General features: G+C 32.9%; 1 protein-coding gene across 2 annotated transcripts in view; it reads left to right on the forward strand.

Annotated features, from left to right (window-relative positions):
- The window catches only part of TRIQK (triple QxxK/R motif containing), a 92438-nt gene extending 70389 nt beyond the window's left edge, over nt 1–22049 (forward strand). For both annotated transcript variants that reach the window (XM_024732953.1, XM_024732954.1), the window contains 2 exons: nt 13640–13725; nt 18922–22049. In XM_024732953.1, coding sequence (XP_024588721.1) covers nt 13640–13725; nt 18922–19035 — 200 coding nt within the window. In that variant the 3' untranslated portion in view covers nt 19036–22049. The remainder of the gene's footprint in view (nt 1–13639; nt 13726–18921) is intronic.
- The last annotated feature ends 2911 nt before the right edge of the window (nt 22050–24960 follow it).

A 24960-nucleotide genomic window follows, 5' to 3' on the forward strand; every position in this document is an offset into this window, starting at 1 on the left:
TTTTTCTTTATTCTGCTCTGCAGTAGTTATTTCCACTATTTTATCTTTCAGGTCACTTATCCATTCTTCTGCCTCAGTTATTCTGCTATTTATCCCTTCCAGAGAATTTTTAATTTCATTTATTGTGTTGTTAATGAATGTTTGTTTGCTGTTTAGTTCTTCTAAGTCCTTGTTAAACGTTTTGTATATTTTCCCCATTCTATTTCCAAGATTTTGGATCATCTTTGCTATCATTATTCTGAATTCTTTTAGATCAAATAAATAAAATAAAATAATATAAGGTAGAATAAATAAAAATGTTATTAAAATAAAAACAAAAATTAATTATTAAAATTTTTTTAAGTAATTAAAAAAGAAAGAAAGAACAACCAAACGAAAAAATAAATCCACCAATGTTAACAAGCGCTGAAAAGTATACTAAAACACAAAGAAAATGTACAGACAGAACCCTAGGACATATGGTAAAAGCAGAGCTATACAGACAAAATCACACACAGAAGCATACACATACACACTCACAAAAAGAGAAAAAGGGAAAAAAATATATATAGGCTCAGAATAAAAGGGAGAAAAAAAGAAAGAAAGAAAGAAAAAGATAAGATCAAATAAATAAAATAAAATAATATAAGGTAGAATAAATAAAAATGTTATTAAAATAAAAACAAAAATTAATTATTAAAATTTTTTTAAGTAATTAAAAAAGAAAGAAAGAACAACCAAACCAAAAAACAAATCCACCAACGATAACAAGCACTGAAAACTATACCAAAAAAAGAAACAAACAAACAAAAATAAACAGACAGAATCCAGGACAAATGGGAAAAGCAAAGCTATACAGAGAAAATCAAACACAGAAGCATACGCCTACATATTCACAAAAAGAGAAAATGGGAAAAAAAAGTATATATATATCATTGCTCCCAAAGTCCACCTCCTCAATTTGGGATGATTCGTTGTGTATTCAGGTATTCCTCAGATGCAGGGCACATCAAGTTGGGTGTGGTGATTTAATCCGCTGCTTGGATTTAATGAGGCTGCTGGGAGAGATTTCCCTTTCTCTACTTTGTTTGCACAGCTCCTGGGATTCAGCTTTGGATTTGGCCCTGCCTCTGTGTGTAGGTCGCCTGAGGGCGTCTGTTCTTCACTCAGACAGGAAGGGGTTAAAGGAGCAGCTGCTTTGGCGGCTCAGGCTCACTGAGGCCAGTGGTGGGGGGGAGGCAGTGGTATGGAGTTCGGGGTGAGTCTGCGGTGGCAGAGGCCAGCATGGCGTTGCACCAGCCTGAGGTGTGCCGTGTGTTCTCCTGGGGAAGTTGTTCTTGGATCACGGGACCCTGGCAGTGGCAGGCTGCACAGGCTCCCGGTAGGGGAGGTGTGGATAGTGACCTGTGCTTGCACACAGGCTTCTTGGTGGCGGCAGCAGCAGCTTTAGCGTCTCATGCCCATCTCTGGGGTCCGTGTTGATAGCCGTGGCACGCACCTGTCTCTGGAGTTCTTTTAAGCAGCGCTCTTAATCCCCTCTACTTGTGCACCAGGAAACAAAGAGGCAAGAAAAAGTCTCTTGCCTCTTCAGCCATTCCAGACATTTTCCTGGACTCCCTCCCAGCTAGCCGTAGCACACTAGCCCCCTTCAGGCTGTGTTCATGCAGCCAACCCCAGTCCTCTCCCTGGGATCCAACTGAAGCCGGAGCCTCAGCTCCCAGCCCCCACCTGTCCTGGCAAGTGAGCAGACAAGCCTCTCGGGCTGGTGAGTGCTGGTCTGCACCAATCCTCTGTGCGGGAATCTCTCTGCCTTGTCCTCTGCACCCCTGTTGCTGTGCTCTCCTCCTCGGCTCCGAAGCTTCCCCCCCTCCGCCACCTGCAGTCTCTGCCCACGAAGGGGCTTCCTAGCGTGTGGAAACCTTTCCTCCTTCACAGCTCCCTCCCACTGGTGCAGGTCCCTTCCCTATTCTTTTGTCTCTGTTTTTTCTTTTTTCTTTTGCCCTTCTCAGGTACACGGGGAGTTTCTTGCCTTTTGGGAAGTCTGAGGTCTTCTGCCGGCATTCAGTAGGTGTTCTGTAGGAGTTGTTCCACATGTAGATGTATTTCTGATGTATTTGTGGGTAGGAAGGTGATCTCCATGTCTTATTCTTCCGCCATCTTCCAATGGGGCTTCTTCTAGATGTATATTTACATACCACCCAGTTGACCCTTGATATCCATGGGAGATTGGTTCCAGGACCCCCATGGATACCAAAATCCTGATTCTCAAGTCCCTTATATAAGTAAAATGGTGAAATACAGTTGACACTTGAACAACATAAGTTTGAACTTCTCGGGCCCACTTATACACACACTTTTTTTTCCCAATAAATATATACTAGAGTACTACAAGATCCTGGGTTAGCTGAATCCATGGATGTGGAACTGGAGATACAGCAGGCTGACTATAAAGTTGTACTAGATTTTTGACTGTGCAGAGGGTCAGTGCCCCAACCCCTGCATTTTCAAGGGTATTTGTGTATAACCTACACACATCTTCCTGTATACTTTAAATCATTTCTAGATTACAGTTGACTGTATATAAATTTCATTAAATTCTACCATTGGTCATGGTAGTACATGGGATTAACCAAGGAGTTCCTTCACATCTTTCCATATTCCTTTTGGCACTCACTGTGTATTAACAAACCATTTTCTCCTTGATAGCCAACATCAATTATCCCAGCCAACACTGTGAGTCCCCATTTTACTGTTTACTCATAGGCATGAATAATCCAAACTGACTGGGTAGCAGACTCAGCTTCCAATTCAAGAAAACTAATATTGTGTATTTTTTTTAGGTTACCTCTCTTTCTAGGTAAAGTACACAACAAAATGTACTACTTAAACTTTGGGCACTGGGAGGATTTCCCTTATAAATTGTGTTTTAGGACCACCTCCAAAGATAGCAGTGTACTTCCAGCTGGTGCAGCATATTATAATGAACCATCCACATACATTATTTTTTAACTACTAAAACAGTACACACTATTTTATGATTTGTTGAATTAGATAACCCCCAATTCATGACTGCTAGCTCAGGCCAGATGGTCCCTGAGTCTCATGACCAGGTAGTCCATCTTCATCAGAGCTTGGTAGCAATCCAGGAGTTGTTTCTTAGCAGCTGTTACCTGTTGAAGGATGTATGGTGTTGTTCCAAAACCCTAGAGACTGCCACTTCTTTTTAATTGGGACCTGCTAAAGACTTGTTTCTGTGTCTCAGTTAGCTTAAAGCGCTGCAGGCTCCATTGACTATGCCATGTCATAAGTTCTAAGAAGCAGAAGAGCTTGTACAGCAATCTACTGGAGAACCTTTTATTGTACCATGTCTTAGCAGCTTTTCAGGTTCTTTACGTATATAAAATATGCCTGTAGATTAAAAAAATTAACAACATGAGCAACCATGTATCCATCATCTAGGTTAAATATTAGACATATACCAGTAGCTTAGATGCCTCTTTTATGCATCTTCCCAATTGCTACACCCTCTATGCCTCTATACCTGTGAGAGATAACCACTATCTTGATTTTGTATTAATTCCGTTTTATGAATTTTCTACCTAGATATGTGTTAAGCAATATATTTTTTAGTTTATGAATTTTATATAAATGAAATCATGCTGTATATGTTGTTATGTATCTTGCTCTTATTGAACATATTTTTGTTTTATTCTTATTGATGAATGTTGATATAGTTCATTCATTTTCTATGCATTATAGCATTCCATTATATGACTATACCAATATTTTTCTATCCTACTCATTTTGACAATTGCATGATTCTCAGTTTTTTTCCTATGAATGCTATTATGACGATTCTATAAATATTTTCAGACATGTCTGTTCTTTGGTTCACATGTACAAGAGTTTTTCTCTACAATATATACCCAGTAGAAAAATGTTGGATTATAGGTATGGATATGTGACATTATCAAGTAATGCCAGTTTCTTAAGAAGTTGTACCTATGTTCCCTTCTTAATGGTAGATAGAGCACAAAGCGCAGCAAGTTGACCTTTACTTCTTGGAGATAATGTTGACATGCTCTAAATCAGTGGACTTCCATGAATCAGATTTAGTTTATAAGTCTCTGTATTTTTGACACAATGTTCTTTCTTCTCCCAGATACAGACATAGATAGATAGATATAGATATAGATATAGATATAGATATAGATATAGATATGAATGAGGCATCTCAGGCAGTTTTCATATCTTCTCCAGGGCTTATGTCTTATTGTCCTTGTGATATATTGCAGGTTGGTGAGGCAGTTAGTCTATTGGAATCAGATTATAGCATTAGATAGAGAGTTGATATAGTTTAAAAGCAGGTTTGTAAGTATACTGCTGTCCCTTCCAGTAAAGGCAGATAGTCTCTTGTGGTATCTGTGATCAGAATTTAGAAAAATGCATTGGCTAGATTAATTAGCTAGTTGTGACCATGTGCAAAGGACATTTATATTCTGCTACGGTAAGTACAGTAAAAAAATTCTACATTAAGTTAATATTTAGTTGTACTCAGTCTCCAAGACCAACTAGCCACAGTGAGGAAATAAATAGATCTGTGAAAATAATCAGTGTAACTGCATATTTTGGGGGTTTTTTTGTGTTTTTTTTATAGTAATCTTTTATTTATTTATTTTTATATTTATTTTTGGCTGTGTTAGGTCTTCATTTCTGTGTGAGGGCTTTCTCTAGTTGTGGCAAGTGGGGACCACTCTTCATTGCGGTGTGCAGGTCGCTTCACTATTGTGGCCTCTCTTCTTGTGGAGCACAGGCTCCAGATGCACAGGCTCAGTAGTTGTGGCTCATGGGCCTAGTTGCTCCGCGGCATGTGGGATCTTCCCAGACCGGGGCTCGAACCTGTGTCCCCTGCATTAGCAGGCAGATTCTCAACCACTGTGCCACCAGGGAAGCCCACATATTTTGTTTTTGATGATATACTCAGTTTCTGAAGCTTCTCCAGGAATTTGCATTCCCTTTGATTTACCATTTTAGTAAGCAAGGGGATTAATATTTCTACTTCACTCTTACTTTCAAAAGCTCTTACATCACATATCAGGGAACCAAGCTGAATATCCTGCCTATTTCCAAGGTTATCATTTGAGCCTATATACTCAGATATTGACAGTTGGTTCTGGACCACTGAGCCTGATATCAGAAATTGAACTTTTTACTTTTATTACCTATTAAGCTCTCTTTCTGACTTGGGAGACTTCAGTGACATTTTGGCCTCCTCCAGAAGTTAGTGTTTTCTGAATCTTTATACTTAATATGTTCCCAGTATTTGGAATTGCTTCCACCAGTTATCCATATGACTTCCTCCCTGACATCATTCAAGTATCTGGTTAAGTGACATCAAATGATAATGTCAAGTGATATTACCAAGAAGGCTTTCCCTAACCACTCTATCTGAAACAATACATCTCCCTCCTTTGTTTTCTGCTGCTTGCCAAATGTATTCTTCTTTTTAGTGCTTTTCATTACCTAGCAAATTGAACCATTATTTTTGTTTGCTTATTATCCATCTTTTTACAAGGTTCAGGATAATAGGCATTTGGTCTGTTTTGCCAAACTATTTTATTTTCAGTACCTTGAACACTGTTTCTATATAGTGTAAGTGCTCAATAATTTTTAATGAATGAATGAAAGCACTGCTTAAGAAAATAAGATATAAAAATTCTTATGACCATAAGTGAACATTTTCAGTTATGCTTAGGTACAAGGTTAACTAAGAAAAATTATAATTGGTGATATGTCCTGATGTTACACTATTTGCAATACGATTCTCAGAGATTCTAGCAACTCTATCTGCTAACCATAAAAAATAATGTCTCATGCAATTAAGAGCTTGGATACAGGTGAAAATAATAATAATAATAGTAGTAATAATATATCCATATATAGATATATAAACACATAGGTATAACTTTTTTGTTTCCTTATGGATAACAATATTTTGATACCTGCTAGCCAAAGTAACCTTATGTCAGAGATATATTGAGTACATGTATTGAGTACATTTCACAATGTACTCAATAGCTATGTGTATATACTCATAGAGGTTTGATAATCAGTTGCTAATATTTGTTCAAAGAGCAATTTTGTAGTACAGGTTTCCTGTGTGAAAATGCAAGCTTTAATGTTTCTTATTTTGAAATGCCCAGTTTTCAGCATTAAGTCCAGATTAATTTTGAACAAAAAAATTACTAAATTCTATTATAGAATAAATAGCAAAGCTCATACATTCTAAGTGTATTTTTCCCTTATATAAGTTATGGTAAGTCCAGGCATTAACATGAATGTTAATATGTTTTATTGTTCCAAGTGCATTACTTAGCTGTATCATTAGCATATTTGGGGAAGGCCTTTTATATTTCTTCCCCAAAATGATCTTGGATTTTACATGCAAAGGGAGAAGCTTTATAATGAGATATTGACAGAAACACACACTCTCTATTAAGAATCTCAGATTGTATTGAAGGAATTTTAACTTTCAGTGTCATGATTTCAGAGAAATTTTCTATTTGTATTGGCAATATTAATAATGCAGTCATCTAAATACATATTTATTGTTAAGTCCTATACATAATGGATAATAGAATCCGTATTCTTACTAAGCCATAAAAACAGTTTTCCATATCATGGAATTTTTACTAGAATAATAATTTTGCAACTTTATTTTAAACATACAAAAGGTGGCATTTAATTATTATAAATATGTCTCATAAGTTTAAGATATAATATGTAGTTATTTTAGAGAAAATGAAACAGAATGTTATGGCTGTTTTGATGAAGATAATTGAGATTGAGGATTAAGAGTGACATTTGTCATCATTTATCAACCTGAACTTTGTTTTATTCCTGTACTTTGTTTTGGTTTTACAGTATCAAGAAAATTCTATTAATACAAATAAATAGTTACAATATTAATGTAACTTTTTAATAGTACAGATCTAGCAATTTAAGGATACTCTTCAACTAAACTGAACACAAAACTCTAATAGAGATGAGTAGTTAGAAATTTTATTCCAGAACTAAAACACAGGTATTATCTAAGGACAACCTGCAGTTTTTATCATGAATATAAAGTTTCAGTAACCAAAGTATAATAGTCCTTCTAACTATGCATGTGCCTCTCACTTTTTATTGCAAAACAGTTAAGCTATAATAAGAACATGCATCAAATAGGAACACCAGTGTCTTGTCTATCATTTTTAAGGAAAATGCATCTGTGCTACAATAGTGTATTCACTTGTATAATTCTTTGTCTGTGGACACTTAAAGTCCTGAATTATTAAAAGTCAACTGTATAGAAACAACTTTCCTAACCTATGACACATGTCCAAGAAGATCAAATATAAGTACAGCAAAGTCAAAAGAGATAAACAACAACTAGTAAAACTAGCACTACAAAGCAATGTACTGCTTGTTTCCATTATATTAGAATGTGAAATGTATTGTACTGTGCATGTTAAATTTTTTTTAAATGTAGAATATCTTTAAAAACAGGAAATTGAATAAAATATTGATTTGAATTAGACTCTTAAAAGTTAAATGTATATTTTGTAATCTCTTGGGAAACTATTGAAACATTATTCTAAGAAATATATCAAAATACAATATATGATTTAAACAAAATATTAAAAAATTTGCAAATAACTTAAAAAGGCATGAAAAGTGAAACAGAAACAAATCAAAAGAAACAAAGATAAAATGGTAGACCTAAATAAAAATACATTAATAGTTTCATTAAATGTATATGTTCAAACATACCAATGAAAGGACAGAGGATTTTCAGGTTGAAATTTTATAAACTGATGTAAATATAGGCTGTAGATAAGAAATTCACTTCAAATATAATGAGATTAAAGGTAAAAGGATGGAAGAGAAGCACTTCTTGAATGGAAAGTAAGGACCTCAAAAGTCTGCTCTTCTATAAAAGCAAGAACAATGACAAAAAATTGTCAAAATCAAATTTTTCAGAAATCTACAAATTTTCAAATATTTAAAACAGTGCAAAGAGTGTTTATTTGAGAAAAACAGCTAACTCTGAGTAAGAACATCAAGCTTTGTTTTGTTCAACTTGCCTTAATCCCGTCTTCCTCTCCTCAGCTTTGCAACAATAGTAGTCATGAAAAACAGCAGCCTGCAGTCAGTGGAGAGGCCAAATGTGTTTGGAGCTACCCCAAATCCCATCCTCTGAGAACTATCACTATTTGGCATGCCTGGGAGCTTACTGAAAATCCCCATTCTCAGAAGTTGTCTTTATTTGACCTGACTTAGAGCTCATTCTGTGTGAAGAGTCCTTTCCTGATGGCATTTGGCAAAAACAATCAGTGGCAAGCATTTAACATCACGACTACCTGAGGCAGCATTACTAGTTGGGGCTAGCATAAGGCTGACCTAAAATTGTTTTTAAAACTGGGCAATGAGATGTTCATAGTGTCTTTTTAAATCCCTGACATAGATTCTTGGGAATCTAGAAAGTCATGAACCTGTGCAGGACTATGCCATGTCCAGTAAAGACCTGGAAAGGTCATAAGCTCTCACTTTTTGCTGACCTTGAGGAAGCTAGCAGGAAGTGAAGGCTAATTCAGAACTATAAAGTCCTGTCAAAGTATGGAACACCTGTTCAACAAACCTGGAAGATTTCTTGGTTAAAGACATTTAAGAAAATACCTGTCTAGTTATTAGATGAACATTAAGCTAAGTGACTCCATATAACAAAGAATACAGACTCTACAGAATTAGACCATAAAAGTCACTAAACAAACAAACAGTAACACCAACAAAAGAAGAACAAAGAGCAGCAACAACAAACCCTAGGGGAGATCTGATTGGCAGAGTTGCCACATTACGTTATTTAACTGTTGCTACATAACACTATTTTGTAGAAAACTGTTCTCTACAAAAATTATGAAACACACAAAAAAATCAGCAAATTACGGTCCATACACAGAGAAAGAATAGAAAGCATCCCTAGACAAGTTCAGACCTTGGACTTACTAGACAAAGACTTTAAATCAGCCATTTAAAATATGTTCAAAAAATAAAGAAAACCATGTCTAAAGAATTAAAGTATGAGAATGATGTACCAACAAATAGAAAATATTATTATATAAATGTAAATTATGTATATAAAAGATAGAAATTCTGGACTTGAAAAAATATAATAACCAATATAAAAATTTCACTACAGGGGCTTCGCAGTAGATTTGAACTTATAGGAGAAACAGGGAACATGAAGAGAGGTTAATTGAGATTATCCAGTCTGAGGAACATGAATAAAAAATAATGAATGAGATATGACAAAAAATGAACACAGCCATAGATACTATAGGAATCTATCTAGCATACCAGTCTATGCATAATAATAGTTCCAGAAAGAGAAGAGGAAGAGAGAGTGTCAAAAAGAATATTCAAAAGATAAAAACCTTCTTGAAATATGATGAAAAACTTTAATTTGTATATCCAAGAACCTCACAAAATTTTGAGAAGGATAAACTCAGAGATCCACACCTGGCCACATCATAGTCAAACTGCTGAAAGTCAAACATAAAGAGTAAATCTTGAAAGCAGAAAGTAAAAAGTAATTCATTATATATGATGTGATGAAAGCAAAAGAGCGTCAACCAAAAATTCTACATCTAGCACAACTGTCCTTCAAAAAAGTGAGAAATCAAGATGTTCTTGGATAAACAAAACCAGAAAATTTGTCAGTAGTACACCTGCCCTATAAGAAACACTAAAAGAAGTCCTCCAGGCTAAAATGAAAGTACATAAGGCAGTTACTAGAATCCACAAACAGAAAAAATAAGTTAACACGAGTAAAAATAACTGCATAGGTAAATATATCTACAAGTGTTTTTGTGTACAACTTTCTTCTTCTCCTTGCTGACTTATGAAATGATGATAAAGCAGTACTTACATGGAGATTTATACTTGTTAATGACTATATTAATAAAGAAGAAAGGTTTCAAATCAATAACTTAAATTTCTATCTAAAAAATTAGAAAAAAAAGTGGAAACTAAACTCAAAGCTATCTGAGGGAAGGAAATAAGAAAGATTAGAGTGGAAACAAATAAAATACAAAACAGAAAAATGGTAGAAAAAAATCGACAAAACCCAAAATTTGTTATTTAGAAAGATCAATGAAATTGAAAAAACCTGTAGTTAAGACTAAGGAAAAAAAAAGAACAAATTACTAATACCAGTAACAAAACAGTGTAACTACTATCAACCTTACACATATAACATGGATTATAAGAGAATACTATGAATAATTAATTGTACACTAAAAAATTAGATAATCTAGATACAATAATACCAAGTGCTAGTGATGATGCAAAGCTATCAGAACTCTTATTCATTGCTGGTGAGAATGCAAACACTCTGAAAAATGGTTTGACAATTTCTTACAAAGTTAAATATATACTTACCATATGACTCAGCAATCTTACCCTAGATAAATGAAAACTTATGTTCACATAAAAACCTGCATACCTGTGTTTATAGTAGCTCTTGTCATACTTGCCAAACACTGGACATAACCCAAATGTACTTCAATGAGTGAATGGATAAACAAGTTCTGGTACCTTCCTATAATGGAATACTAACCAGCAATAGAGAAGAATAAAATGCTGATACATACAACTTGGGTGAAATTTAAAGGCCTTAAGCTGAATAAAAGGAGCCCTTGTCACATTTTTGCTGCATTATTGAAAAGACAAAGCTATAGAAATGGACAATATATCAGTGGTTGCCAGGAATTATGGTAGGAAGGAGGATGAGTTTAGAAAGTTAGTGCCAGGGAGTTTTTTGAAATAATGTAACTTTTCTATATCCTGATTATAGTAGTAATTACATGATATATACATAGGCATTAAAATTCATAGAACTGTATACCAAAAGGAAAAAAAAATGTTATATTCACTGTATGATAAGTAAAAAATAAAATATAATGAAATAATATAATAGGATCATATTGGAGGGAAGAAGCATAAATCAGTCCATCAGAAAGTGTGGAGATGGGGGAGAAAGCTTTTGTTACTTAAACTATGTCATAGGAAATTAAAATACAGAACTGTGATGAATGGTGTAATTGAGAAGAGAGAAACGAGATGATTGAGGTCCCATATTGGCTTTGTAGGCTCGAATTTCTCTCATATAAAATGTAATGAGCAATTGCTAAATTGCCACTTTTGTTATTATATTATTGATATACCAAAATCAGATCCAATTGTATTTTAAAAGCTGTCTGCATATAAAATCTAGATTACATAAATGTGTTTTTTCCTGGGTGTAAGTACTCAGAAGGCAGGAGCTTCTTATTTTATATTTTTTTTACAATCATGTGTGCATAGGTATTTTTCATGAAGCCATAAAAAATTAAAATGTTAAATATCTTTTTGGGTATAATGGAGAGATCTGGTTTTAGTTATAAAGAACTTAACAAACGCCCCTGTAAACGTTTTCACTTAGTAGACTGAAACCACGTTTTGCAATATATACTTTTGGATATCACAGTCAGCAAGGAGAATGCTACATTAATGACAGATGCACTTTTTGGAGAAGTATGAGGTGTGTAATAATTTTTAAAACTGTCTATTTATTATAAATACTGCTTCAAATGTTCATATCAACTTTAATATAAATTTAGAAGTATTATTTTTAAGAGATTATAGGACTTGAATTGAAATAGAACACATTACTTAACCAATGGCAAGTGAAGTAGAATGATAAAATCTCACTTTAACATTGACTCTTTTAAGCATATTTGAATCTGCTTTATGACAGACACATCATCCAGAATACTGCATATGTCTACAAAAAGCAGATTGGTTAAGATAATCTTTTTTTTTTTGTTTATTTTGTCCCCGTTGCACCCAGAGTTTATTATAGGGCATATATAACATAAGAAATGACTTCTTGGCTTCAAATCTATAATATTGAAATTTCTTTTTAGGTTCTCATTAGAAACTTGCTTTGTAACCCTGAGTGGAAACATTTGATGTGTCACCAGTTTCATTGCTCTGAACTGTTTATATCTCAGCAGGAATAATGACATGAATAGTTTGACTGTTGACATGTGAAATCAGAGTGAACACTTGTCAAGATTTTTTCAGCAAAATTAAATGTTGCTAATTTAAAATGGGTCAGAGTAATATTTTTCTGTATTTGTTCATTCCATAATTTAAATTTAGATCATTTGATATACATTTTTACAATTGGCTCATTTCTGGATCATTAAACCCCATCATCAAATAATATTTATTAAGCTGCTTCATGCTCATAGATCCAGAATGACTGCTATACCATTGCAGTTAAGGAAATAGCATACAGACTTCTTAAAAAAAAAAAAGATCTTCAGCCAAATAAATACTTTTATGTGTCTAATGAACACAGATATAGCATTTCTTCATCCTCCCATTCATTTGTCTCACTTCTCCCTGGCATTTCTAATTCTAAAAATCTATATAGAATTTTAAAGGTACTTTTGAATCATTAGCAAACACATTAAAAAATATATTGCACATTAAATTTTGATGGTATACTTTAGATAAACTGCTTTCAGATTTATTTCAGTGTGAGGAAGATGTGGAAATTAAAGTTAGCAGTTGTATTATTTTAATAGACTACAGGGGTAAGTTTTGGAAAGTAATTGATCTTTGAAAGGAAAGGGAGTAAAATGGAAACAACAAGGCCAAATAGAAGAATATAAAATAGTTGAAGAGATTATATGGTCAAATGTTAACTCCCACTCAGAATGACATATGATTATATTTGAGACTAATTGGACCCAATTCTTAGCTAACAGGTTGGTTAACAAAAAGAGTATATTATTCTAGTCAGTGCTTTTGTTGTTGTTATTGTTAAATCTGTTTTCCTCACAGAGTGTGTAATAGCTCTTTTGTTACCCATTAGTGGGGTCACCAGGTGGTATACACACACACAAAAAACAAATTTGGTGACACTAACTCAGTTTTGTTCATTTTTGGTTGTTAAATGTGGTAAAGAACATTGAAACTAATGTCTAAATATAGCTATCCTTCATCATTTATCTAGCCATATTTATTCTGTCCTCCACAGAGAACAAACAAAAGTTAAATACTTTTTTCTAAAGAATTCAGCAACTGAAAGATACTTACAGATCAGTCTTTAGTTTCTTACTTTGAAGATACTTCTCAGATTGATTATTGAATACTTAATATATCGATAATAAAATAAATTTCTAATGAACTGTTATTCTTCAATTATGAAGACAGAGTTAACCTTACTTGTTTAAAGGGATCTTATGTAATTTCATTTATTTCCGCATTTGTCTCCAAATGCTTCTAAAAGTTTACTCTCTTTACTTTAAACATCTTATTCTCTAAAAGAATTTTTTATCTTTGTTGATATTCACCTCACACCAAATGAAAGATGTCTGTCAAATCTTCTTCCTGAAAAAGTAAGAGAGAAGGAAAAATTGACCTTAGGGTGACCAGTTTATGGTTTCCATAACTGAGAATTACTTTGCAACTTTGTCTCCCAGTTTTACTCTATTTAAAGGTTCTTTGACATTTCAGATGGCCGTTAAACTTAAATTATAGCTCATTGTCTGAAATTATCTCTTTCTAGGTAAACAGGATTATAAAAAAACCAAACCTATTTTACGAGCAACCAAATTAAAAGCAGAAGCAAAGAAAACAGCAATAGGCATAAAGGTACCTGTATTTGATAACTTTAAAATTTGATATATTGCATGCCATCTCATTTTCTAAAACTGGATTGCATAAATGTTGAATTCTAAATGTTTTATGACATTTCAAAATATAAGTCAAATGCCAGGATTAAAGGCTTTTAAAGAGAATTTACTTAATGAGAAACATCCTTCCCATTCTAAGATTTTATTAGGTCTTAGAATAAGACCTAATGTCACTTAAGAGAGACAGTTACACTTAAAGTTGCAATTTACTTTTTCTCTAGCTACTGTATTTATTGTTCAAACACTTCAGCGATATACGTGGCCTTGATCAAAAACTTTTCTCACTTGCAATAAGTTTCATTTTATGGTTGTTTAACTTTTAATTATAAATGTATATACTTAGATCGTTAATATATGTAATTTTACACGTGTATTATTTTTGTTGTCAGTACTCTCTATGATGAAATTCTAATGATGTTCCCAAACTTGTTCTTTTAGAAAACCAGTGTTTTAACTGCTTAAGAGGGATAAAAGCAGCTGAGAATGATGTTAGCGGATGCTAATCCAATGTGCTAGCACAATGAAGTTCAACAAAATTACATTTACATTATTACCCATGTCAACTCTGCCAAGTGTTTAGAGTAAAATTAAACTATAAATAGAAAAATTAATTTGACGGCTCTACTGTCAAATGTGCAAAAGTAAAGTGACTAGTAACTATATTTTATTTAAATATTAAAATGTTAAAAGGAGATTTTGGGTTTTATCTGGCAGATGAAAAATCAATTTTTCTAAGTTATAGCTTATAGCAAATGCCAAGGTATTACTACCAAGCTGTAACAGCTGTTGAACTGCCAGATGATATATTTGGTTGTCTTCCAGAATTTGCTATTATGATCACGAAACACTGCCTTCTTTTTACTCCTGATACTGATTTTGATCAAGCATTGCTGTGTGCTGCAGTATGTTTTCACAGCACAATCTCCTCAGTTAGTGCTGTGTGTCAGTTTTTAACGGAAGAAAAAAAAAAAAAAAAGTGAATTGCCTTTTTGTTTGAAAGAGAGATGATTAATCTTTTGAAGTTTTCTTCTAATTTCATGTGAAGTTTCATTCATCTTTAAAATTATTTCCATGACACAAACTTTCTAAAACCAGTGGTTAGTTTCTTATTTTGCAGTTAGTTACCTGATGATTGTCTCTTGTAATGAGAGCACTGTCTGTCATTTTCCAGGAAAGCAATATGTCACTTATTTTTATCTTTCACAATACAGGGCTTTGTTTTTGTCTTGTTAGAAGAATATTGGGGTAGCACAATCCACTTGTGGCACAGTATAATGAGCAGCTGCAAATTAGAATTTGAAAAATAGTGCAGCCATGCATTTATTGATATATACCACTTTCCTGTATATATCCTCTATTTCATTTGCTCTTATCATTTTGCTATGGTTTTAACTTGAGGAAATAACCATATTCCTAGTATAAGTCTACCTTATAGTGCAATCGAATGTCTTTTTAAAAACAATATAGAATTTGTTTATCTTTTATGAGAAAAAAATTGTTCTTAGGTTTCATTTATGATTTAAAGTATGTACAGAAAAGTTTCTGACATCAAAAACAGCTCCTTTTTAATAAACTAGCATATCATTTTGATTTGTAAACCTGTGAAAAACAAAAACCTTATCTTTAAACACTGTTTACTTTGCTTGAAAATTTATGTAAAGAGCCCATTAAAATAATAGGAAACTTTTTAGAATCAGAACCGTGGAGGTGTTTTACATTTCAAATCTGGCATACTAATTAGTTTGCCCTGTCAAACTTTGATTGCCTTGTCATTTTAGCATAGTATTTTAAATAACGAAATTTCTTTCAGCAATTGCCATTTAATGCTATTTAATTTCCCCAGTGAGTGATTTTATCCATGTTGATAATGTCAGAGAAGCAACTAAGGATTAATGAACATCAAACATGTTTGACTCTTATCTAGTTAATACAGGATGACCATAATGTTATAATATTTTATCACTTTACTACTTAGTTTTTAGAATGAATCATTGCTATGCTTTTAAAATAATTTAAATCTACAGAAAATATGAACAGCTGCAAGGAATAGAAAAATAACAGCAATGATAAAACTGAACACGAAAGAGGCCTAGAATCACATGACTCCTCTTACTGTTAAAATGATCTAGCTGAGTCTAGACTGGCACATTTGTAAAATGGATTTTATGCCATTTACTTCACAGTATAGTCAGAAGAGTTAAATAATACACTTAACATAAATATTTCTTTGAATTAGCTATTACTGGTTTGTATAAATAAGACTGTCCTTGGATGTTTGTCATTGGCCTAAAGATCCCCTACTCAACTAAGTCTGCTTTGTGTTACTATACTACATATTACAAAATGTTTTCAGTTTTGCTGTGAAGATAGTATTATAGATATTATTGCTGTAAAGTTTTCAAAACATTACATAATTTTAATATACCTTGTACATAAATTATATAAATCTGACTTAATCCTTCATTTATTTAGAAATTGCTATGAGCATTACAATGTTGTAGAACCTGTGGAAAAAAAGATGAATAAGACACAATTATCTTGGAGGAATTTCTACAAGAAATCACATGATTGAGAAATCATGGATTAGAGATATAAAAATTACACAATAGGGTACTTACCCTCAGGGGCTTCTAGTGCTTTTTTATAAATGTATGTTTAGTGATAGAAAATTTCAGGGAACAGTAATGATTCAGAATAAGATATGAATATCACTTCTTCAAAATGTGGAATTATTTCTATTGAGAAGCTATTTTTAGTTTGTGTATTTTACCAATATAAACAAAATGTCATAATTTATGACCCAGTAATGAGTACCACCTAAAAATTATTTGCACAACTAATATTTGTTATTTGGTTGCTGTTCAATTTTAAGATTATTTTTCAAGAGTTGCAACATCAGGGAAAATTTTTTTAGAATGCAAATAACCTGTGTTTCCTAGTATTTAGAAGGAAAAAGATAATCTGTATTTGTTTATTAAGTAGTTTATTTGAAACAAGTAATTATAATAAAAAATAAGGATCAGAAATTTGATTTATCTGTTACATAAATAAAATACTCAAATGGCAACCAGATCCTGCTAACAACCCCTTGGGATGAGCCAGCTGGAAGCATTATTTTTGTTCTCTTTGTTATTCCTGATCTAAAACTAAAAATGGCCAAGGGTGGGGAGAGTCATAAATGCCTGTAGGTCTCTAAGTTATGGTTAGTGTGACCAGAATTCTGAAAGCAGTATTTTCAAATTTTACCATAGTTTTAACCCTCCAAGCATGCAGTCCCCACAATACTTATCTCCTTAGCAGAATAGGGACATTCTGAAACAAATGATTTGCTGTACCTCCTCGTCCAATACTTCGGAAGCCTCACCCCCTACACCATAGTATGTTGAATAGACTTAATTGAATTAATGGATCTTCTGAAGTTGTATTCTATGAATGTTCTCTGCTTCCTACCCTTAAACCCCTTTTTCATGCCTCTGGATATTCTGAAAATGTACAATGAAGATGTTACAGAGCTGTTTGAAAGGATAAGAAGGAGTTGAAAAACAGCAATTAGAGGTGATTATCAATGAGATGAGAATCACAGACTCTAATCAAGAGTAAAAACTTTAGTCTTGTGTTAAACTTATGGGAATGGTGACTGCTGTTGAACAGTTTTTTGTCCACTGTCCAGAACAGATGGAGTTTGCAGTTGTGTGTCACTTGTTTATTACATCCTCTTAAAATTAGTAGCTGTGTAACCAGATGGGTCTGGGAGCACAGCTGTGGATACAAGAAAATAAATGAAACCTGTCTGATGCTGCCATGCCCTTTTGAGATGCCAAAGTATTCCAACTGCAGCAGAGAAAAATTCACTTTAATTTGACATTATATTGATAGAGTAGATTGAGAAATCAAATCTTACAAAAATAGTTGACACTAAATCTTTCAACCCCATGTATTTTATTAATATTTATTTTTATAGTTTGCAAATCTAAAAAAATCTAATAATAAAGCTAAAAATCTGTATAAAATGTCCATTTGTAATTGCAACATCCAGGTAAAAATTACATGTTGATTATAAACCAAATTTATTTTAATGTTTTTAAAGTTTATTAGGTGGCATATGTTGAATTATTAATTTTGCATTCTTTTGAAATGTAAACTACATTTGTGTAAGTGCAAATAAATTGCTTCTCCATAAAATAATGTCAGGAAGGGGTGTGATATGCAAGTGAGAATTACAAGGGAATATTTAAGCCCCTTAGGATACTGTACTATCACTATTTATTCTTCTTTCTGTTTAGCCAAATGATATGTTAATATTGAGAAAATTCCTTCATGGTATGTGTGTGTGTGTGTGTGTGTGTGTGTGTGTGTGTGTGTGTGTGTGTGTATATATATATATAAGTTTATAGACTTTTTGAAAAATAATATGATTTTTGCCATTGTATATATGGTAATTTTTTGGCTATTATTTCAGCATAATTGATTAATATAATCCATATCAAATCACCAAATGAAGTATCCAGGACCATCCTTCATAGTTGTGTTAATTATATCATATCATGCTTTATGAGCCAAGAGTACTTAGTTTTGTTCTGCCACATTGTAAACTATAGAATTTAGAATTTAAAAATGAGTTTTAAAAAATAATATTTAATAAGGATGTTTACAGAGACATAATGTAGAAACTGGTTATAATAGTTTCTTCCTATTAGAAAAGGAATGATAATTTAAAAAAGAATCTGTGTCCAAATGCTATAGCTAATAATAAACGTATTGAAGCAAGAAATAATGTTATTTCTTTCTCAAATGTTATTTCTTTCTCAGATAGAGAAAGATAAACTGTGTAGGCACAAACTACATTGCTTACATCCAACAGTTTGATATCCAAACTACAAAAATATATTAAAATTATAAATGTTAATTTTACTATTAGAAAAACACAAATTTAAATAAAAATAATAATATACATCTATTATTATACCCACTGATGTACCTGCCATTATATTAGGTATTGTCAAGCACAAAAGTTTCTTTGCTTAATGACAGAAAGTGTTAAACAAAAAGAATGTGATTATTAATTCTAGACTGTGTTTTTTTATCTCATGAAGCTGATAACGTTAACCAACCTCATTTCATGAATTTCAAATCTACTTTTTTTTTCCTTCCTCAGGAAGTTGGCCTTCTACTTGCAGCTATATTGGCCCTCCTACTGGCTTTCTATGCTTTCTTTTATCTCAGACTGTCCACAGATGTTGACCCTGATCTGGAACCAGATGAAGATTAGTTGAGCAGCAATCAATGCATGAAAAGGATATAATTTTATAAAAGCACCTCTAGGGACCAATACTTTCTGAAGTACTGAGACAGCAAGATCTTGAATTTTTTCTGCTGGTATTTTCAGTTTGCAGAAATATCTTTTAAAATGTTGCATAGGATATCAAGAAAAGAACCTTACCTAGTAATGTAGTATGTGTGCTACCAGATACTTTTATAAATCTTTCTACTTTGACAGGCAACCTATTCATGGTGCATTTAGATAAAGTGAAAAACAGATCCTAAATTCTTCAGATGTCTTAGGCAATTTATGTGTATAACTCCATCACTTACAGATTACTAAATCTATTTTTGTTCCATATACATTCTAAGTAAAAGTATATATCCTCATTTACAGAAACATTCTCTAGTCACATTCAGAGCCTAAGAAGGAATGAAAACTCATGGGAAATTTTTCATTTTACAGAGAAGCCCTGCTTTCTTTCCAGACGTAGTTTATATCATTAGAGAGACAATCTGCACATACATCTACAGTAATCTTTTTCCTTCTTTGCCAACTGTTCAGTGCACATGTGCTCCATCAGAAATGGCACCTGGATGACAGAAGCTCAAAGAGTCACATATGTCTCTAAAATAGAGTTGCTTTCCTCTTGGGCTGTCTGAACTGGTGTAAATAGAAAGTTCAGTTGATCTTGATTTTAATTAACTTATTACTCTATTAATATAAACTTGGAATTCTATTTTAATTATGTTGTCCTGGCTGCTTGCAGTATCAGTTTGCCCCTCTTGTTAAGGAGATATGTAGCAACCTGTTGTCTAATTGTGCAGTGTTTTTCACACAACGGTAATAGCAGAAGTCCTACCTACTCAGAGTCATTTTCTTGGGTTGTCTCTTATATCTGAACAATACAAACTTGTTTTACAAAATTGTATTTTGTCTCTTGGGAATTAAATCAATTAGAACCCTTTCATGAAAAGTAATAGAAGAAAATATATGTCTTATATTACTCACATATGGAGTTTTTTGTTTATATGATTTTTCAAGGTATTTTACATTTGTTGGAGTATAATGACTAATGTAGTCAGTATATTTTACTGGTAATGGAATTTTAAAATAATTTTATAACACATGAATACATAAAGATTAGAAAATGGAAAAATATGTGTCCACAGCAGAGTTGTTAGTTACTACCTTACATAAATATGTATAGAAAATGAATAGCTTGCAACATGTGCATAAGGTGTTTCATAGTAAATACATTGTATTTATAAAGAGTAAATAAAATGTTAAGATTGTTTCCATACTCTCCAAGAGAAGAAAGTATTGGTAAATATCCTAGATAGTCTTTGAGACTTTTGCAGATAGTTGAATGTGGTTGTGTAGCATTATGTTCTGTAGAATTTTTTCAAGTAGCATAACTTATTTCATCAGTGTGAAAACAGCCAAAAGTTCCAGTATCCTCACAGATCATTTATGCCAAACATCTGAGGGCAAAATTTAGCCAGTGCTGTTTCCTGGATTCTTCCCATTGAAATCACAAACTTAAGAGACAGACCAAGAGTTCCTATACATTCACCACAGTGGACAAATCCAAGTGGCATTTTTAGGAAAGGTTGCAGCATTTAATGCCATGTGGTATGTCTGTTTGTGAAGTGGGTGGCAAGAGAATATCCAAGCTGGCATTTTGGATATGATGGGTCTTTTACTTTCCTGAGTGACATGCCACATGTCAAGAAATACTGCTTTCCCCCACTCCTATCACATTTATGTGAACAATCTTCATTTAGTTATTTCCCCTCCCATCTGGTGTTAAATACAGTCATATAAAATAAAGATTATTTCTAATTTCAGTGGTAATTTAAATGCAAGGATATGTAATAATTGTCTATTAGATACCTATCCAAGTGAGATATTACAGAATTTACAGTATTTAAAATAGATGATTGTACTCTTGGAAATGTTTGAAAATTCATTACCCTGAAAAAAAGGAGAAAAACAACTTTATTATCCTGTTCTACTCTTGAGGTATTCTTTGGAGGAAAACTGTTGTTTCTGATAGTAATGAATATTAGCCTAGACACAGCATAACTAACTTAGCTGATTAACTTATGGTAAGTCCCAAAGGCTAAACTCTGATTTTAATAAATAGCAGGTAAAGTGAGACAATGTATGTTTACAAAATAATGTTTTCGTGAAATGCACATTTTTCAAACTCACATTAACTGGGAAGCAGCCAATCCTCTGTAGAGAAATCCCAAGTTGAAGTCTGGTTTGAATCTTTGAAGACAGAGAGGTGATATCCGGTCTGCAGTTTCAGGGGACTACACTTTTAAATAGTGAGTGGTATTTGGCATAAATCTGAGACTGGCACCATACAAATTTTAGGCATGGGTTTTTCCCCTCCAATAATTCACTGCTCAGAGTAATTCAGAAGACAAAAAAAAAAAAAAAAAAAAAATTAATGACTTTTCAGAATGTTAGAATCTATCTGTTAACATACTCTTTCTGCAGAAGAAATTTCAACTAACGCAGCTGGACTTAACGTACAGCCTATAGAACACTTTGAATGAAGCTTGAATGGTTGCTGGTTCTTATATTGCATGAAAAATACAGAATATGTAAATTCATTTGAGAGGCGATGTTGTAAAAATATAACCTCATCTATAATTTCTTTTAAAACAAATGTGCTAAAATCCTATTTTAGTACCAGAATGAGGTTTTGTTGTTGTTTTAAGGTGGCAAAATACTTGAAGATTTTCCAATCTTTTTCAATTTTTTGTAAATGTAGGTGAAATACTCCCACTCCAACCAAGGATTACAAAATCCTGAGAATATGTTCTTATTCATTTCTGTAATTGCAGTAGTGTAGTGGTCTGCACATTTTTAATAAATGCATGTTAGAATTTAAGTTAATCTCTTTCAGTCCTCTCAGAGCCTGGCACAGTTCTTGCATGTAACAGATGATCAAAAATTATTTGCATTTAATAAATAAAACTTAAAAATCACAATATTGATCAACTCAGCATTTAGCATTTATGGTCTTTGGTTGTATTGGGACACATATATAGTTAATCCTGGTTCTCTTTAAGATCAAGACAACTAGCATTAAATTTGCTACACAACAGAAACGTTGCTCTTTTCTAGGAAATCAAATATGCTATTTTCACCTTAGTATTGTTAAAAATCAGACTCATTGTTTTAAATTTAACTTAGTCTAAATCTTCACTCCCATTGTTAATAAAACTAAATTTTCATTATAATGCTATATTTATGTGAAAACTAAAGTGTTATATTTTCCAGAATCTAAATTATATAGTCATTGATAATTCAGTAGATCAAGTTATGCTTTAGATAAGCTTCAGAAATAAACTTCTAGAAATTAAACTTAAATTTTAATGTATTTCATCCATAACATAAGGTTATTGTGTCAGAGACTATCTAAGATAAACTTTTATTTTTTTCTTACCAACAATTAGGTGAAGACACTTACCTGAGGCTTCTCTGGGGAGATTCTCACCACTTTTCCCTTAGCAGCACTGCCTTCTTTTATTAGAATTGCTCCAATGCAGCCTGGATAGAATGTTTGCTAGATTTTGTTCCACTGACACCATATCTAAAATCAGTGTAACCTACAGTAAAAATTGTAGCAGATGAATTCAGTGCCTACAGAAACTCTTTACTATTTTGTATAGGTTTTAGCTATACAGGTAAGTATAGAGGGAACTGGGAGAGTCGCTTCAAGAACTATATCCGTGTGGAAATATCTATAGTGGGTCAGTAAATGTATTTAAAACAATTGAACTGCTGTCGTGTTCAGCATTGTGCCTCTTTGTTAGACAATTTTTTTTTTATCCCTAGCAACAGACATGAGATCCTTATTTCAAGAAAAATAAGATACTTTACATGCCAGAAGATTTTTTGATGACAGTACCCCCTCCTATTCTTCATTTTTTAAAACAACAACCAAAATGGTGGGGAGGCAGCCAAAATTTGAGGTACCAATGCCTCTCGAACAGATGTCGCACCATTATTTTTTAGCTCGTTTAGATGAATAAACATGTTAAACTGTGAAGTATTACATTTTAGATTTTTTCATTAAAAAAAGAGACAATCTGTTTACTGTCCTAATTGAGACAACAATCCTTGTGGTTGCCAGTTTTGGCAGTCATAACAATGAACTATAAATATTTGGACCAACCAAGTAAATGATGGCTATAAAGGCTATAGCATGTGTAAAGTTCTGTTTTCACGGGCACCCATCTTAGTATGGCATTTTTTTCTGACTTCTTCAAATACAATTGTTTGTGTAAATCTGAAGTTTCATGGTGAGCCTAAAAGAAATTGATTTCAATATCTAATTTTGTTCTAGTTTATCATCCTTTTCAGTGTTCAACTATCCATCTGCTTGTAACAAATTGCTACTGCAGTTGCTCTATTGAATGTGACAAGGCAGGTCTTATTGGATTGCCTTCTCTGTACATCCTAGGATAATACAAAATTCAGAGGGTTTTTTTTGTTGTTGTTCTCATATTTATAAAGTGAGGTTAAAAACATTTTTAAAAGTCTCTTTAATTGCAGTTTTTTAAAAGAAGATTTTATAGATAAACATGGCCAAATATAACTCTTGCTATAATGACCATGAGATGGAGGTCATAGTCTTAGCCCTTATCAGTATGCTTTACATAAAACAAACGTGTGGAAGAAGTTGGTGAACCAAAGAGAAATAATCCAGACATTAAAAACTCATTTATTACACTAGTTCCTAAACATTTGTGATGCAGATGGTGAGTGCCCTTCTAGGCATCTTATTTGAGTTCTCTTGTTCACTTCTCTTCACCCACGTGCCTCAATTCTAAATTCTCAGCAATCTCGAACATTCCTTCTCTGTTTGTGTGAACCTCACTTGTACTTTGTAATACTTAACTTTGTGCTTACTATATTAACTGCCTCTATCTACTGTTTTACTTAGAATCATCATTGATCCTCACCCATTTTTTCTACTGTCTCTTACTTCTTACCTGCTTTCTTTTTAATCTGTCACTAACCACAGGCATTACGCAAAACTAGAGAGAATAGTACAATGAACCTCAATCTACCCACCACCTAGTTTCAACAATTACCAATATGTTGCCACTGCTTTATATACTCCATGCATTTTCTGTAACCTGAGGTATTTTAAAGCAAAACTCAAATATGCTGACATTTTACCTGTAAATATCTCATTATGCATCCCTGAAGGAACTTTCATATTTGTTTGTTTGTTATTTGTTAGGTATTATTTTTTGAGTTACTAGGAAGCTACTATTACAGCTAATAGAATTAATTATTTCTTGTTATCACTTAATACCAAGTCAATATTCAGATGTCCTTAACTGCCTCCAAGATACCTATTTAAGATAAGTTTTGAATCAAGATCTGTACTGCATTTGGTTGTATGTCTCTTAAATTTCTTTTAAAGTTGACCCTTGAACAATGTGGGAATTAATCTCCTTATAACTCAGTCAGCCCTCCATATCCCTGGTTGCTCCACATCCGCAGATGCAACCAACCACGATCATGTAGTAGTACTGTAGTATTTACTATCGAAAGATATCTGCGTATGAGTGGACCCATGCAGTTCAAACCCATGTTGTTCAGGAGTCAACTGTATTCTGCAACAAACCTTTTTCTTTCATGCCATTGATTGTTGAAGAAACCAAGTTGTTTGTCCTTTTGGATGTTCAACATTCTAGATTTGGCTTTTTCATTTTGTTATTCATTTTATTCCTCTATTTTTCCTATTTTCTGTAAACTAGGAGTTAACTTTTAAGTTAGATTAGATCCAGACAGTTTTGTTGTTGTCATTTGTTTGTTTTTAAGGCAAGAGTATTTCATAGTGAGACACATGATATCTGGTTGTCTCACTTATGGTGGTGCTGAAATTTAATAGTGGAT

The sequence above is a fragment of the Neophocaena asiaeorientalis genome, unplaced genomic scaffold (assembly GCF_003031525.2).
Source record: "Neophocaena asiaeorientalis asiaeorientalis breed wild unplaced genomic scaffold, Neophocaena_asiaeorientalis_V1.1 scaffold662, whole genome shotgun sequence".
Lineage (NCBI taxonomy): Eukaryota > Metazoa > Chordata > Mammalia > Artiodactyla > Phocoenidae > Neophocaena > Neophocaena asiaeorientalis.